At 39.5% G+C, this 17,921-nt stretch overlaps 2 protein-coding genes across 2 annotated transcripts; both read right to left on the minus strand.

Moving 5' to 3' along the window:
- Positions 1-533: 533 nt before the first annotated feature.
- On the minus strand, positions 534-12,230 carry LOC121938765 (kelch-like protein 24). The gene is made up of 12 exons (XM_088069362.1): positions 12,096-12,230; positions 11,456-11,758; positions 8,362-8,496; positions 8,082-8,273; positions 6,632-6,775; positions 5,423-5,609; positions 4,497-4,643; positions 4,169-4,297; positions 3,166-3,342; positions 2,918-3,064; positions 2,659-2,824; positions 534-1,378 (listed from the first exon to the last, which is right to left on the minus strand). Exons 2-12 carry the CDS (start codon positions 11,735-11,737, stop codon positions 1,222-1,224), a joined length of 1,863 nt encoding a protein of 620 aa, XP_087925488.1. The 5' UTR covers positions 11,738-11,758; positions 12,096-12,230; the 3' UTR covers positions 534-1,221.
- A 997-nt stretch (positions 12,231-13,227) lies between these two features.
- anks4b (ankyrin repeat and sterile alpha motif domain containing 4B) lies at positions 13,228-17,868 on the minus strand. The gene is made up of 2 exons (XM_042505854.2): positions 17,564-17,868; positions 13,228-15,503 (listed from the first exon to the last, which is right to left on the minus strand). The coding sequence occupies exons 1-2, from the start codon at positions 17,722-17,724 to the stop codon at positions 14,393-14,395; spliced, it is 1,272 nt and encodes a 423-aa protein (XP_042361788.2). The 5' UTR covers positions 17,725-17,868; the 3' UTR covers positions 13,228-14,392.
- Between the last annotated feature and the right edge of the window lie 53 nt (positions 17,869-17,921).

Raw genomic sequence — 17,921 nt, forward strand, 5'->3', positions numbered from 1 at the left:
TTAGGTCATTTTCATGTCACATTACTAATTTCTCGCAATTTGTGGGACATTTCTTGCTAAATTGCTTATTGCGATTTCTTTTACCACAAAAAACATTTGCAAATTGGATTTTTTATTTCATTTTTTGCATTATAAAAGCCACTTTATTAGTTTTTACTTGCATGTAAATCAGTCTAATAATCTTAAACCATTGGCAGGATTATGTATTCCATCACCTGTGCATGTATTTCTGTGTCCATGTTGAACAATGGGGGCACCCGATTTAAGAAATCAGCTTGATGGTGCCAAAAGTGGTCAGAAACTCCACAGTGAACCTAAAACAGACAAAATACAGCACGAGAAGTTGAGAAGTTGGGAACTGAACACACAAACTAATTTAGCAGTCTAAACAAAACATTATAGGCGCTGCAGGGCTCCTGTATTACATTTAGTGACATTTTACAGGTGTTTATATTTTTCTGGTCACTCATGTTTGTAGGCTGTTTTGTGAAATAGGAAAAAGCAGAGAAAAGAAAACACAGTTACTCGCAATAAAGAATTAAACATTTTTATTAGAACCCACTCCATTTAAAATTCACTAAAATGCATGACGCACGCTACGTTACAAAAATATACTCCACATGTTACATGTAGTAAAGACAATCATTCAGAACTTACAAAGTTTAATTAAAAAAAACATTGCTCACATATAGACAACTTCTTCACAGGTGACCTTCGATTTGATTCTTCGGCCCACAGAGCATCTTTTGATAGAGTGAAATGTTTTATCATTTTTTTTAAATATCCTTCTCACAGCTAGTCACAACCCAATAAATACATCACATAATAATGATACAAAAATACACTATGTTGGCTGAGAAAACCTTCACAGATTTGAGGCGCTCGGACATTGAAACAGTACCCTAAAACATGTTCACATCATACAGAGAGTTTCGACTGCTGACGGATTGACGACTCAGTCAGCAGTCACCACTTGAGAGTCACACACGACATTTTCCTTTGTCACAGCGCTAAAAGACGCGGCCCAAGTGAGTGGAGATGTTCCACAAGCAGCCACCAGTTAAAAAAAAACCACTCGCCTCCAGTAACAGCTCAAACAGCGCCGTGCCGAATCCAGGCATCCCTCCTCAGTCTGCTGCTCTCCACGGCTGAGCTTTGCAGTGCACTGTCCCACAGTGAGGGTGCAGAGAATAACCATGATTTCCTCCCTGCCACCCTCGCTCAGTTTTCATTCGGTGTCCCGGGAAAGCTGCTCATGTGAAGGTCCTTCCTCAGCTGGAGAGACACGCAGCTGAGCCAGCTGCGACTGGTGGGCATCTCCCCGACGATCTCCCACGTGTCCGTCTCATCACAGTACCTCTCGATAGTGTCATGATATCTGCATGTAAAGACATCGGCATTAAATGAGGAAAAAGTTCTGGCTTTGATCGCCCTGTTTTTAATCCAAAAGAACTGAATAGGGAATTACAAGAAGTTTTTTTGTGCATTTTTCTTAGCAATTCAAGTGTGTCTAAACTAGAGCCGTGACGATTAATCATTGATTAATCCTTTGAGTAAAAACATAAAAATTCCAGCTCTAAATGGGAATATTTTCTGGCTTCTTAACTTCTCTAAGATGGTAAACTGAATATTTTTGGGTTCTGGACAAAACAAGACATTTGAGGACATAATGTTGGGCTTTGGAAAACAGTGATTGACATTTCACACCATTTTCTGACATTTTATAGACCAAACAACTGGTCGGATTATCTACAGATTAACTGACAATGAAAACAATCGTTATATGCAGCTCTGGTCCGTGCACCCTGAAGATGAAGCAAAGGAGTCCAATTTCAGACACAATTCTTTGTTTACTATTTTAAAGTTGGATGGCTGAAGTTGAAATGGATGCAAAAGAGGATACTCAAAACGTAAGCAAGTTAAGTTCCCAAAATTGGGCTCTTGGAAAAATTCCTGCTGGGACTAGATGCCCGTCACGGCCAACATGGGACATGGTCACGGCGCGACATGTCTGCTGCAGTGTGTCCACAGCAGAGTGAGAACATTATAATCAACTCAAACTGCTACACTGACCACAGACCATGCTGCTCAACGTTCATTTTACGCGGCTGATCTATGTATTTTTCTCTACTTGCAACTAAGCATCCGTCCAACAGGTAAAAACTACTTAAACCATGTAAAAAAAACAAGTAAAATCTGTTTAAAAATGATAAATACCTCATTGTACCAGAAGTACCGGAAGCAGCAGAACAATATTGTGGTTGTTTTTACATTTCACATTAAAATAAATATCTTTTAATAAAATAATTGATTTTATTCATTAAAACTGAAAACTTTATTAAGGACACAGCTCGTAGAGAGATCCATAGACAATAAAAACAAGATGATATCAACAAAATAAGATGCTCTTTTACATTTTATTTTGTTGATATTATTTTTTTTTTATTGTCTATGAACCTCTTGAGTCCTTTATGTAGTTTTTAATTGAAATCAATCAAATCAATGCACCCTGCAGTTAAAACAATCCACTTAATAATTCAGTACCAGTCTGAGTAGCAGGTAAAAAAAAAAATCCAACTCCGTTCTGCCAATGTGTGGTTTGTACCTCGTGTATTTCATGACAAACTTTTTAAACATTTTCCCAGATTAGCTCCTCACCTGTCCCAGCCTTCCTCTCCTCCCAGGACGTAGATTTTTCCGTCCACCACAGCAACACCGGGCCGGTAGCGTCGCTCTTTCATGGGGGCGCACATGGTCCACTGGTTGGTTTTGGGATTGTAACACTCCACCTTATCTGTGTTCTCTGTCGATGCATGCCACCCACCTGAGAGATTTTAGGTTCGACGTCATCACCGTGCTTCATTTTAACACAGCGGTTGCTGCATCGTTGATGAGCGCTACAACGTGTGTTACATACCTATTACATAAACCTTTCCTTTCAGTGTGCAAGCAGCTGAGCCAGAGCGAGCGATCTGCATGGGCGCTACCTCCGTCCATACAGACGTTTTAGGGTTGTACATCTGAGCGAGGTCTGTGCCGTCGCCATCCTCTAGAATGGCGCCACCTGCCACCAGAAGAGGAAATTTAAATCCAAATGTTCTCAATTTAAAAAAAAAGCACAACTGCAAACAAATGTGGATGTGTGCGAAGCCTGCGTTTTCCTACCGGTGACATAGAGCAGTCCGTCCAGAGAGACCACCGCGGGACTCGTGACGGCCATCTTGACAGACTCCGTGAACTGCCAGGAGTTGGTGTGAGGGTTGTAGCACTCCACCGAGTCCAGACGAGAGCGTCCCTCCCACCCGCCCACTGCATACACGAAGCCGTCCAGCATCACCAGGCCTGAGGAGTGAGGAAGACTGATCAGGTCACTACATTTTGACTTCTAAATGTCCTCGTCAGCTGTGAGAACAGAAGTAAGCGTGACGTTATTTGTAGCCGTGGAAGCGCAGGAGCTCCACTTCCTAAAGAGTAAAAAATGATGAGGAATTCAAAGCGCTTAGGTCGCTAAAACACGACTACAACCATAAAACGCTCCTTAGAACTGTCTCGTAAAAAAGACTGTTTTTGGCAGCTCAGAGTACTTTTAAATAAACAGAAATCACTTTAAGTTACAGAAACCCAATTCTGCCAGTGTGACGGGGAAAAAAAAAAAAAGATCCTGATAGAATCACAATGTGAAACTTTCAAAATAAAGCCACAGTATTACAAAATAACGAGATGGAATTTCAAAGTAATGATTCAGTATCACAAAATAAGGACTTTGACTTTCAAACTAATGACACTATCAGAATAATGACAGTTAATATCTCAAATTTATGACTTGGTATCTCAAAATGAGGACTTAGTATTCTAAAAAATAATGAGCAACATCGTCAAAATCATTTACTATCTCAAATTTTGAGGCATAAGGTCATTATTTTAAACAAGTTTTTTTTATTATTTGACTCGTTTTGATATAAGTCACTATTTTGAAAAAATAAGTCAATGTTTTTTATTCATTCGTTGTCTGAATATTTTGAGATACTGAATATTTTTTAAGAATTTTTCTCATTATAATGGCTTAACATGACCTTTTTATTCATCACAGTGGTGGAAATCGCTTCAACACAAAAGCTACGAGGCACTTTGTAGTGATGAGGAAGAAGGCGTTGTCGTACTGCCTCACCTAACTCAGAACGCGCGACATTCATGGGCGCCATCTCCATCCAGGAGTCGAAGCACGGATCGTAGCGCCACATCTCCCTGCTGGCTGAGCCATCAGGAAACTCTCCTCCTGCCAAATACAGAGTGGAGTCTACAGAGACGGAGAGGAGGAGGAGGAGGAGGAGGAGGAGGAGGAGGAGGAGGAGGAGGAGGATGGAAAGGAACATGTCACTTGTCATGTGCGCCACGTCTAAGCTCAGCTGTTGCTCATTTCAGAGAGAAGGGGGGGAAGTATCACAATCCACTCAGTCCTGAGTGAGTTTTAGTTTAACCTCAGAGTGTTTCCTCACCTGACACGACCAGCCCGTGTTTGCTCACAGCGAAGGGCAGGCAGGCCAGATTCTTCCACTGATTCGTCACTGGATCGAAGCTCTCGACGCTGCGCAGCACCACCTTGTCATCCTCCCCGCCAACTGTCACTATCACTTCAGCTGTCCCTGTTACCATGGCAACAGGGGTAGAGGAAGAGAGAGGAGTGAGCAGAGCCACAGTGGCCTTTGGATAGATGTCGTAGGATACAATGCAGTCGTGTGTGAGGCTGCAACTAATAATTGTTCTCATTTTGGATTAATCTTTGTCTATTAATTATTTGGTCCATGATACCCTCACAGTTTCTTCAAGTGTAGTTTAAAGTCATTTTCTTGTCTGATAATGAGTTTAAAACCCATATAAATGGGGTTTAGTATCATAAAAGACCAAGAAAATGTAGCAAAACATTCACATTTGAGAAGCAGGAACCTTTGAAGTTTTGGCATTTTGAAAAAAAAAAAAAAAAAAGTGATGACTCATCCAACATTGATAGTTGCTGATCAATTTTCTAATAACTGACAAACTGATCAATCAACTGTATGTGTCAGCTCTAATGGTCTGTCAGCACCTTCCAAAGTGTAGTGCAGAAACCAGGTGTATAAGCTGTTAAAGATCCCATAATGATAATAATTATAATAATAATAATAATAATAAAAATTAGTTAAATAAAAAAAAAGGAAGGAACAAGCTTGAATGCGTACCTCTTTAATTAGAACAAAAACAACAAAAAATCCTAAGAGTCAGTAAAATTCAAACTCCACCATATGTCTTGCAGTCACCTGGATTTTAAACTAGAAAGGGCTAATTTTCCTCAGTGTAGCAACAAGAAAACACACTGGACCGACAGAGGCGGACAAAAAGATGCAGCCTCTGTAATGAAAAAGCACTGCGATGCGAGCGTGTTTACCTGTGGACCTGCGCGGCCTCGCTCTGGGGCAGTAGAGCTCTCCGCGGCGGTCCTTCAGCAGCAGGTAGTCCTTTGCTTCAGAGATGAGCTTCTGGCATCGCTGGTTCTCCTTCACCACATCCAGGGACTCGATCACATCGTGGAGGTAGTAGGGGCTGATGAGAGGCAGCCGGATATGTTCGAGGACCTTTGAGGACCAAACGGTTATGGTTAACATTTGTTATTGGAAAGTTATCGAGCTTGGTCAAGAATATATTTTCTACCCGATCCTTTAAACTGCTTATAAACGTGTCTCAATTTAATACTGATGGAAATGTGCAACCGAAGCAAACCAGACCCTCCACAATAAGATATTTCTATGCAGCTATCGCCTGTCATCAGATGAAACGACTCAGCGCACAGACAGGAAGAGCCCGTGTTTACATTCTCCCAGGAAAAGTTTCACAGTGAAAGCAGAGGAAGCAGGAGGAGATTTTTCTGTAGATATTTTTATTTTTGACATTATATTTTGTGCCTATGACTGATAATGGGGCCACACATGGTATAAACCAGTTTAAAATAATTTATAAAAACATGATTTTCATGAGGTACAGGGATAAAGAGGGGGTTTGATAGTTATTGTTTATTTATTTGGTAATTTAATATTTATTTTGTCCTAGTTTATCTTCCTCTTTTGTTTCTGTTATAATAATGAAAAATTGTAGATATTGATATATATTGATATTTTATTTGGAGTATTTGGGTGTTTGTATATATTTGATGAATTACAGTATAGGTTTAAATGAAAAAGGAAGCTGGTTAATTAAAAGTCAATGCTTTGTGGAGTGGGATTAAATACGTTTTTACGTCTTACTCCTTTTGGAAAATGTAAATCAAGTCATCATGCGATTTGCTTTGTTTTTCGTTGTCTGTAAATATTACTTTTTTGCCTGTCTGCTTTTGTACTATTATTTCTTTGAAATAAATCGCAGCAATCAATTAAAAGTCAGGGTAGGCGTTTTTTTTACATGTCTGACAGCGGCAGCATGACATCCCTCATTCATGGACATCCTAAAAACTAACAGCTGCAGAGCACTTTGACAGACCAAGTAAGGAAAGCTCAAAACTCAGCTACAGTAGATAAACATGCAAAACAAAACGAGATAAGAGTACTGCGTGCATTATAATGTGGTTGCAAACAGAGAAGTACCCAAGCTTGTGTAAACTGACCTTTTCAAAGCTCTGTTTGCGAGAGGTGCATTTATTCAGCCACGACATGGCGGCCTCAAACACCATCTCCTCGTAAGGCACGTTGAGATTATCACTGGCAATGATTTCTGTCAGTTTGTCCACGCACAGCGACTGGAACTCCTCCTGATGGGAAAAAAAAAGACATCCAAAAAATGATGTGTGAATGACAACCTACTCAAGCTGCTTTGTACACAGACACAAAATCCAAGAGAGTTAATCACCTGTAGGCTTCAGTGTGACTGCTGACAGGCAGATTATCTCTAAGCCCCTTTCACACCTGAAACCCACAAAACCGCCAGCTTCAATTTTCCTGGTGAGCTGCTGGTGGCACGTGCGCATGCATCATTATATTAACTGATGATAATTTATTTTATTTCGCCAGGGAAAACCGACTGGAAACAATTCTCTTTTCCATTCTTGTTGGGAGTCGTTCAAACGCTATACATATACAGACACACACACACACACACACACACACACACACACATATATGTATATATATATTTGACGATATATGTGTGATAATAACTATTTGTCAGCCGTCAGACAGATTTTTAGACTCTTAAATGGCGGCATACGTCCATGATGCATATCAGCAAAAATCTTGATTTTTCAGGTTTTGATTTAGGGTTGCAAATATCAGTTCACTAACTTTTTTTCTTCATAAGTCATGTAAATATTTAATCTTTTTTTTGTTCTAATTTTGATTGCTTTTTTTGCCCAGTTAGCCCAAAACGCAAAGATATTTAACTTAAATTGATACAGTGTATAAAACAGACACATGCAGCTCACTAGAGATTGTTTTTATTTCTGCTTTATAAATTACTTACTTTTTACTTATTACTTACTTACGATTACTATATCAATTTATTTTCAAATAATGAATCGACAAATCCTTTCAGAACTAATGTAATTAACTAGATTAGCCAAAACAGACATTCAAATCTGGTTATTCTTTCTCTCATCTACACTGTGATAGAAGATTTTGTCCAACTTCCCCATCAGGCAGTATCTATCTGCAACACCAAATAAGTTGGGATGTGTAAATAAAAACAGAATGCAATGATTTCTTCATCCTTTTTGACATATATTCATATTTTTTGCTCCATAATATGACACACATTTTCAGTGGGAGACAAGTCTGGACTTCTGAACAGATCAGTCTATTACCTGCACTCTTTTTCAACTTTTTTTGCAACATGTTGCAAAATCAGAAACAAAAAAGTTTGTCAGTTTGAAGATTAAATATCTTGTCTTTGTTTTGTATTTAACTGAATATAGGTCAAAAAGATTTTGAAAATTATTGCATTCTGTTTTTATTTACGTTTAACACAGTGTCCCAACTTTTTTGGAATCGGGTTGTAAAATCGATCATTTTTACACATCTGAGTACAGGATTCATCAGAATAGGTCTCCGTGAGCCTCTCACCTGCTGAGAAACGCTGCTGAAGTGCTCATGAATGTAGTCCATGCTGCGTTTCTCCAGCACCTTACACGAATGCGCCTCGGCAAAGCAGTGAATCCCCACACAGTTCATCTCATCCATCTGACGCTCCATAAACTGACAACAGGCCTCTCGCACAGCCATCACGTCCAGCAGATTGGCTGCTGCCAGCAGGGCCTGGACACGAATGTACATGATTTTCAGCGCACACGCTCTTTCAGGGAGGGTGGCAGCGAAGAAGAAAAGATAAGAGCTGATACTTAACCTGCACGTTTGCTTTCGAGATGTAGACCTCTGATGTGTAGGCGTAGCTCACCAGCATGCCAATCATCTGAGGCTCAACTCCATTGATGGCAACACGCTCCTGTTTGGACTCTATCAAGTCAGTGGAGAACATCGCCTGAGGAGACGAAAGGAGGACAACGCACTGAAATCACAGCTGTTTACATGTCCAAAGACGTCTCTAAAGATGCTCCAACTGATCAAGAACGCTGCGGCACGTGGACTGACGGGAACCAAGGAGAGAGATCGCAAATCTCTTATTTCAGCTTTTCAGCACTGGCTCCACATAAAATCCAGAATTGAATTTAATTTTCTTCTCTTCACTAAGCTGTACAAAGTCTGGCTCCATCATATCCAACAAAGCTTACAGTACTCTGTTATCAGCTACCACACTCGTCTTTTATTTGGGAGTAGACTGAAGACTTTCCTCTTTCATAAAGCTTATAGTTAGGGCTGGCTCAGGCTCGCCTTGGACCAGCCCCTAATGAGGCTGATATGGGCCTTGTCTGTCAGGGGACTTCCTGTGATACCCTGAGCTCCTCGCTCCCTCTCTTCCTCTCTCCGTTTGCAAACATTCATGTCCTATTACTGCATACCACTATCTCCACTTCCTCTATGCAGCCTCTGTGCTCTCTTGTCTTGTTGATTTCTAGGATCGCAGACACGCCTGGATCGTGGGTCATGGTTAAGCTGATGAAGTGGTCCAGCCCTACGCCTACTACTACTGTCATTATTATTTATACCTCCACTATTATTATTATACACATATTATTACTGACACATACATAAACTATAATATATTCATCCATTCATTCATTCAAACCTTTATTTAAGACTCCGAAAATCAGCTGAGGGAGACCCTCATTTTCAATGATGCATCAGCAAAAACTCAACAAATAACAATTAAAATAGAAATAAAATCATACAAAACAACACAAAAAGACAACACTATTATATATACTAACATATATACTATGTTTTCTCTGTCTCTATTAAAATACAAAAATAAGAGAACATGTACAATACATTAAAATGTTAAAAAATGTCTCTTCAGACTGAAGTCAGTATTTACTGTGAAACATGGAATCATACAACCATAACGAAAGGTAGCTAAAACAATCAATATGGAGCTTTGTTCATGTCTTAAATGCTACCTGGTGTAAATACACCAGAAGATTAGTATTGTAAATCTCATATTGTCTGCCCAAGAGAATTCAAGGGAGGTCACACTAAATACTTGTATTGCTTAAATAGTTATGTTTTTAATACTTCATACATATTTCCTGCATGTTCTGGTTGTATTTTAGAAAATAGACTATTAAGAAATAAATATATATTTTCATTATATCCTTGCTAAAATAACAAAGTTAAACGTGGCCTTAGATTTTTGCACAGTACTGTATGTTATGTGTTTATTATTGCTGCCGTGCATCTCTTCTTCCTTCTTGCGCTCTCTTTCCTATGTATCATTTTTCATATGTTATTCTAATTTTATTGTTCTGTAAACACAGCATCTACGGGGGACTGTCACAGGACCGCGTGGCTCTCCGTTGTTGTATTGCTTGACTATGAATCCCATTTCTGCTTTTTACCGTTTGTCAAAGCACTTTGTAAACTCTCTTTTTAAAAGGTGCTATATAAATAAAGCTATTACTACTACTATAACTATGTTGTTGTTTTTTTAAACAGGCTTTCAATGTGTGATAGTTCAGTGCACTTTTTTGTATGTCGTCGATTTGTTTGCTGGGGATTTGTGTATCTTGTGTTTATGTTGCTTTTTCACTTTTGCAAGAGTTCCTTTAAAAGCACTTTATAAATAAAATGTACTATCATTATTATTACTACTATCATCATTTGCTGTAAAGTGTGGTGTATTATGCTCCGTTTCTTAAGGTTCTTATTTTGGTTAGGCAAGGAGGCCTCGAGGTCAAAGGTCTAGGGATGGTTAGGCCTGGAAGCCAAGTGTGCAGAATTACAAAAGTAACATGGGATTAGGCTCCTTTCATAAAAGGACATATTTGTGGGGTCTTGTGATTGATCACAGCAGGTGAGAAGCTGCTTTACTGACAAATGTATCAATGCCTGTACCTATATAAGAGACTTGCATGAGCTGTAAGATAGAGAGACTCGCATTGGTCCTGAATCCTCTCCCAGGCAGACCATGGTGCCTGGTGGATGCTGAACTTTCTGTACTTTTCTCTTCACTGGCTTCCAGTGGCAGCCAGAATCAAATTCAAAGCACTTCTCTTGGCTTACAAAACAATCACAAGAACTGCTCCAGCCTACCTGGAATCCCTGATCCAGGTCTACTCTCCTTCTCGCCCACTACGCTCTGCATGCGAAAGACGCCTGGTGCTTCCAGCCCAGCACGGCTCTAAATCTCTAGCCAGACTCTTCTCTTCTGTTGTTCCCAAATGGTGGAACAAACTTCCAAACTCTGTGCGATCTGCTGAGTCCCTTTCTACTTTTAAGAGACAATTGAAAACTCAATTGTTCCGAGAACACCTCGGCACTTAACCCGACTCTTCTCCTCTTTGCCCTTTGGGGTAGATTAAGTGAGATGGTCCAAAACCCAGCACCTAATTATTATCTAGCACTGACAAAGTTGTGTGATTTTGTATGTTGACTGTCATCGTAAGTAGTGATACTGAGATTGTTAAATCAAAGATGCTGAGATCGCTACTGGTTATTACTTTGGTTTCCAAAGTTTGGGTTCTTCTGCCACTAGACGGCAATACCTGTGACCAATCACACCTGAAGCACTTTTTACACTTACTAAGGGTTTTTTCCTTAAGTCTAAATTCTTGCTTGTGTTGTACGTCGCTTTGGATAAAGGCGTCTGCTAAATGAAATTGTAGCATTGTAAAACTTTGTTGTGATAAACTGATTATAATGCAACCAAGTCAGTGTCCGCGGAGGTTTCTTCATCTTCCACACATCATTGCTACTTAAGAAACAACAACAAAAGCAATTTAGATGTGTGCTAATGTACTTGACATAATGACTTGCATAATTTCCCAGCTCAGTAACTCTTTATGTTTATCACCGACACTGACTATGAAGGCAGCTGTGTTTACCTGGAAGTAGGAGCTGAAGGAGGCCAGCACAATGCGATGGCAGGGGAACTCCTGTCCTCCGCAGCACAGGGTCACATCACAGAAGGCGTTATTGAGCCGCAGGCTGTTGAGGCCCTGCAGGACAGTGTTGGGGTGCCTGGTCTCCACAAACAGGTAGTCCTCGCTGCTCAGAGAGGCCGGAGGGGCGGCAGCAGCGGCGCCGGGGTCCTCCAGGATCGGGAAGGTGGCGTTTATAGTGGACGGGGAGGACAAACCGGCGTTGACGGCGATTATTTCAGCCATGTCTCACTTTACTAGGCAAGCCTGGGAGGTTAGTGGAGGCAAAAGCAGACGTGATAGTTCTGACACTTTGATTAATCTCACTTTAGATAAAAACAACGATTTGAATGTTAGCTCGTCGAGTAGTTTTCAGTAAGTTAGCTCCAATTTCAGTGTCGTTTGTAAAAGTAGGGAGAAGCAACAAGGCGGAGAGACGACCTGAGATTGACTATCAGCTGACGTTAGCTCACTAATGAGGCTTAGCGGCGCAAACGAGCCGTTAGCTCTCGAGTCAAACTGATACGCCAAAACAGGAGAATACATCGCAGGTGCACAAAGGTGAGATATAACGTTTAGCGGTTGTAACAGTGAAGCATATTACCTGTTAGACATAATCGTGACCACTTCAGCGAGAGCCCAGTGTCCCCTCACACAGTTACCGTCAAACGGTAACGACCAGATTTTAAAGCCACTCACCAGAAGTCCCTCCCACAGGACAAGAGGCATCACCTCCGAGTACTTCCGGCTTCGCTTTAGCTCCCGCGGTAAACTAAAACATTTTGGAAAAATGCTGGTAACTCTTTTTCGTCTATTTTAACTCAACTGTTTAAGCTTGTCTTTTAATTTAATTACAGTATGTCGTCAAAAATATGGTAAAAAAGGTCATTATATAGTATTTCGTAAAAAATATGACAAAAAGTTACAGTATAGTATGTCAACAAAATTTAACAAAAAAAGTCATAGTATCGTATGTCGTCAAAAATATGGTAAAAAAAAGTCATTGTATAGTATATTGTAAAAATATGATAAAAAGTCACAGTATAGTATGTCATGCAAAATTTTACAAAAAAGTTATTGTATAGTATGTCATCAAAAATTTTACAAAAATCATAGTATCGTATGTCGTCAAAAATATGGTAAAAACAGTCATTGTATAGTATGTTGTAAAAAATATGACAAAAAGTCACAGTGTAGTATGTCATCCAAAATATGACAAAAAGTCATAATATCGTATGTCGTCAAAAATATGGTAAAAAAAGGTCATTGTATAGTATGTCGTAAAAAATATGACAAAAGTCATAGTATAGTATGTCATCCAAAAATTTTGCCTGGCCTTAGTTCAGCATTATTGTTTGACCATTATTGTTATGTTGCCTCTGCAAGAAACTCTTCTTGCTTCTGCCTTTCCTTGTTTGTCACAGCAATTCATAAAGTCTGTTTTCAAAGGTGCTATATAAATAAAGTTTTTATTATTATTATTATTATTATTATTATTATTATTATTATTATTATTATTATTATTCTGTTCATTAGTCTATTATAAGCTGTGGCTGTCTAGTATTTTTTCTTGTTTTTACTCTTTGATCATCTTTATTTGCTTGTTTTCTTAACTTGCAGTGAGATGAGCTCTTCTGACCACCATACTTTTACCATACCAACTTTTCAGTCCACAAGTGAAAGGTGAGTCCCCACAACCTGATGAATACATAATTAAACACGCACAGATCACAGTATTAAATTGAAAACATTATTCCATTATGCTTTATTTTTTTGAAAATTGCTGTATGCTGTCAACAATCAAAATGATTACAAAAACAATGATGTTGTGTATTTAAGATTGATTTGCTTGTTGAACTGCTTCATATAATAAAATGTACTGTCTTTCTGGAGGCTATTGTTGATATTGTAAGTCCGCGACACTCCTGCTCTTTGAAAAAATACTATAATAATACTAAATAAAAAGAGCACTGCATGATGTTATTCCATTGCCATATAATAAAAATTTGATACTTTAAGTTATAAGGATTTGTTCTATTTACAAAAGATACAGACTCATTTTCAGATTTAATTGCACAATATCATGCAAGATATGGCAGTACTGTTGTACTGAATATCGCCACGGCTGTGATTCACCCATTGATGATGTCATTTAAGCACACCTGGAGGTTTGCAGTGAAGTATCCAGGCATCTTTTCTTACGGATTTATTTAAGGTTTCAGAACAGCTGTAAAACGAAGTGATACATGCATAGTTGAAAGTCGCAGTGCTGTTACATTTTATAGAGTGCCACAGGGATGATATTTTTCTGTAGGCCAACCTGGAGGCTAACGTAGCTGTGGTTCCCTTGCCAAAAAGCCAAAGGGATTTTTCCATTGGCTTTTGGATTATGGCAGAAAATAGGCTCTGTGGTTAACAATTATAATACTTACACATTTTGTTCAGCAAGATAATTGCAGACTTTCGGGATTTTTGAAGCCTAATGCAGCTGCCAGAAGTAAAACGCTAATGCTGGGCTATGACGAATTACAATACAGTTGCGTTCCCACTGCTACTCGGCTGTAAAGTGTTCGGCTTGCTGACGTTCTGTTGTCTCATTCGGCCACTTGCAAGAAACCATCTTTTATAAGACACATAAAAGCTTTAAAGAACGGTATACTCATGTATTTTATGTTGAACAAAACATGAAAGTTTATTCGTCTTAACCACAGACTTTATTTCAGGCTTCTACCCAAAAACCCATTAAAAAAATCAAAAACGCTGACTTTGAGGCAAGGGAAACGGAGATGCTAAAATGCTAATGATTTCTGGGTTTTAGGACTCATTACTGGGGTTCTCTATACCAGCACTCAACTGTTGTGTGAAGAGGATTGTAAATCACTGTTCATGGTATTTTTCAGATCACAAGCAGCTGTCCTTTATGGTGCCGGGGATCTCTAGTGCGTTCTTTCTGCGAGCAACAGCTTCCAGGATCTTCTTCCTGGGTCCAAGCTGGATGCGAATCCCTTTCAGGTCTTCATCGGAGCAGAGCATCAGTGCCTCCAGGTCGAGGTGCTCCCTGCTGAATGCAAGGGCAAACTCCGGCAAGGAGATGGCAGACAAGAATGCATCCAAAGGAGAGGTTTCCTCATCCTCATCATCATCCAGTCCCAGATCCTCCTGTTCCCAGGGCAGATCGGCGTCACCATTCCCCTCGAAGCCGGCAGCATCTTCCTCCGCCTCAAACAAGTCGTTCTGAACGAGGTAGCCGAGGCTTTCGTTGGTACCGCTGGGGATGTCCTCTGACTCTAGGCCCATCTTCTTCATGAAAATCAGACCTCCGAGGCCGGGCCGGTTGAAGATGGACTGCTTGACGTGGCCTGGTTCGTCATCGTCATAATCTTGGAAGCCAGCTGTTCCGTCTTCGTCTGACACGTTCTCATCCTGCTCATTGAAGACATCCAGAAACTCTGGCTTTTCAGATGCAACACTCTCCTGTTTGAGGAAGATAATGTTCCCGTCCCCTCCTGGTCTCTGCAGCGTACCTTTATCTTTCTTCCCGAGCTTCTTCCGCAGCGTGGCTGTAAGGGAGCCAGGTTTATCAGCAGCAATAAGCTTGGAGAACTGTTCGTTGACACTGAAAGGGCTGCCACTGTCTGATAGCACTGATGTCACACTGGCCTCTGAAAAGGACCCTCCACGGTGCATTTTATCCATCTTGCTCTGGTGTTTCTTCTTTACCTTCTCACAGAGTTTCACACGCTTCTCCGCGTCTTTGACAGCCTCCTTCTTTAGGTTGGCAACCTTCTTGGGATTTTGGTTGGTCTGCTGTGAGGCAGCAGCGTCAAGGAACCGCACGCAGTCCATGCGGTCTCGAGAAGCGGCGATGTCCATAGCCGTGTGGAATTCATTGTCCAGTGCAAAGAGGTTGGCACCAAAGTTGACCAGGAAGCTGAGGATGTGCATGTGGCCGTTAGCCGCGGCGTGGTGCAGCGGCGTGTTTCCCCAGATGTCACTCTTGTTGGGGTCTCCTCTGTATAACACAAAGGAAAGATTTAATTTAAAGTAATGATCTGCAACTTTTTATTGTTTTGCCACTTTATGATTGATCACCGATTAGTACCAAAGAGGAAAGATTTAATGCAATTAAAAAGATTTAAGATAATGATCAAACATAACATATGTAACAAAATTTAAACAATAGAAATCTGAAAATCAAAACTTACTCAGTGCAAGCTAAAAATAAATATTCACATCAATACACACAAATACAACAAAAATAGAGTATGGTAAAATATGAAATGTCACTGTAGGCTACTCCATAAATATGCTTTGACCTCATATCTAAATTTTACATTATGACACAAGAAAGTAAGAAAGAAATGAACTTCAGGCATACTAAGATTTAATCTTACTGAGACAGAACAGATCCTCCAGAAAAAAGTTAAGACAGTTAGCTTAGCATAAGGACTGGCAACAGGGGGAAATAACTAGCCTTGCCTAGTAATCGAACAAAGTAATACTTTGATACAAAATTAAGCCGTTTTGGGGAGTATCTGTATTTTACTTAAGTTTTTATGTTTCTGCCAACTTTCACTTTTACTACACTACATTTCCTTGATAAAATGTATACTTTTGACCTTTGACGAGGGAACCAGGGTGACGTTAGCCTCCGGGTTGGCCTACAGGAAAACGTCATCCCTGCTGCACTCTATTTACAGTCATGATCAATGTGCTTATTCAGCTTTCACCAAGATTAGCCTAAACTTATTTTAAAAATGTCTTTTTAATATAAAGTAAGTAAACTTACAACATAAAACAACATAAAAACAAATATGAATGAACATAATTGGTGAACTATTAAGATTTAAAGTCCTCCAGTGCTGTGACAATGAGTCACAGCAATAAAAACCTGATTGCCGTATCTCTGCAGCAACTTCTCATAAATTCCAACGACCAAAGCGGAAAAGCTTGATCATTTCTGGCCATGTAGGTGTGTGTTACGTCTCATTAAATACCCTCCTAACATCTTTTCTGAACTTCATTTTTCAGTAAGAACGCTGCTCTAGATTTAAGCCCGTCTTTTGTTGTGGTGAATGAGGGATGGAGGTGGGGTGGTGAGGATAGATAAAGAGCTCTTTTGTTTTACAGGATAGCTTTGGGTGATTAAACATTTGGCTCAGCTCATGGGAGAGAGTAGCCTAACAGGGGGAATCAAGTTTTAGCTCATTATATTATAGTGAGTCACATGTGAATACAACACAAGTTCAAAAAACCTCAAAGTGATGCTCTGTATGAAAAGCATAAAACACTCTAATTTTCAGCCATGAAGTTCATTTGATAATATTTTAAACTCTTTATAACCTGGAGCGACATCACTTTTCTTTGTGCTGGTTTCAGATGCCTTTCACAAGTATTTAAACCTTTGAGCAAGCAAATTGGAGAGATTTCTTTCAAAGATGTGGGGAAAAAAAAGAGGCAACGAGAAGAAATGCCCCACAAATTGCAAGAAGTAAGTAGATTTAGATTTAGAAAATTATTTTTTAATTTTTTTAAAAAAGCTCAGGAAAAAAAGCCTGGGGAAAAAGAAAAAAAAGTGAGGGGAAAACTATATTTATAGCATATCATAACTACACATTTATAATTATTTTACAGAATTATTAGATTGGTTTTCCAGGTTGTTTGCATTTTTCAAATTTTTTAAAACTTTTTTCCCCCCAGATAACTTTATTGTATTCTTACTTATTTATTTATTCTTTAAAAAAAAAAAAAATCTTGGTAATTTTAGGGCCATTTCTTCTTCTGTTGCTTGTAGCCTTTCCCCATGTTTTTGAAAGAAATCAAACCAATTTGCCCAGGTTTCAAAGGGTTTACCTTTGCTCAGTGAATACTATTCATTATTTAATTTTTTTTATTTTTAGGCCATTATACATACAATCTTGTAATATATTTTGCAATAAAATGTATACTTTTATGTCTTATGTTTTATGTTTACTGTCAAATGACAAACCACTGAGGTAATAATTATGGAGATAAACTGTATCTATATGTGAGATGAAGCACAGGTGATAGAGAGGAGTGTATCATGCTTACTTTCTGCTGCATATGAGCTGAAGAGCATCGACATGTCCATGGAAAGCAGCCAGTAATGTGGGAGTCATGCCATCTTCATCTGCAGCGTTCAAGTCATTCCTCGTGGCCTCCTTCAAGAGCTCCAAGTATCCGTCAATCGCTGCTTTGTGGTACCTAGACATTTCTTCAAAAGAGCAAAAAAGGTCCAAACAAACCAGTCACTTTCTTTCACTTACTCCCCCACCACTCCTGTCAGATGCAAAGACTGAGTCGAGGGCAGACCCGAGCAAACAAAGTGATCACTGGGCGTCAGCGGATCAGCAGGCAGCTCAGAGCCATAAAACAAAAGCAAAGTCCAGTTCACTGCCGTCAGCTCACC

The sequence above is a fragment of the Plectropomus leopardus genome, chromosome 18, assembly GCF_026936395.1.
Source record: "Plectropomus leopardus strain MGB_pleo_1.0 chromosome 18, ASM2693639v1, whole genome shotgun sequence".
NCBI lineage: Eukaryota > Metazoa > Chordata > Actinopteri > Perciformes > Serranidae > Plectropomus > Plectropomus leopardus.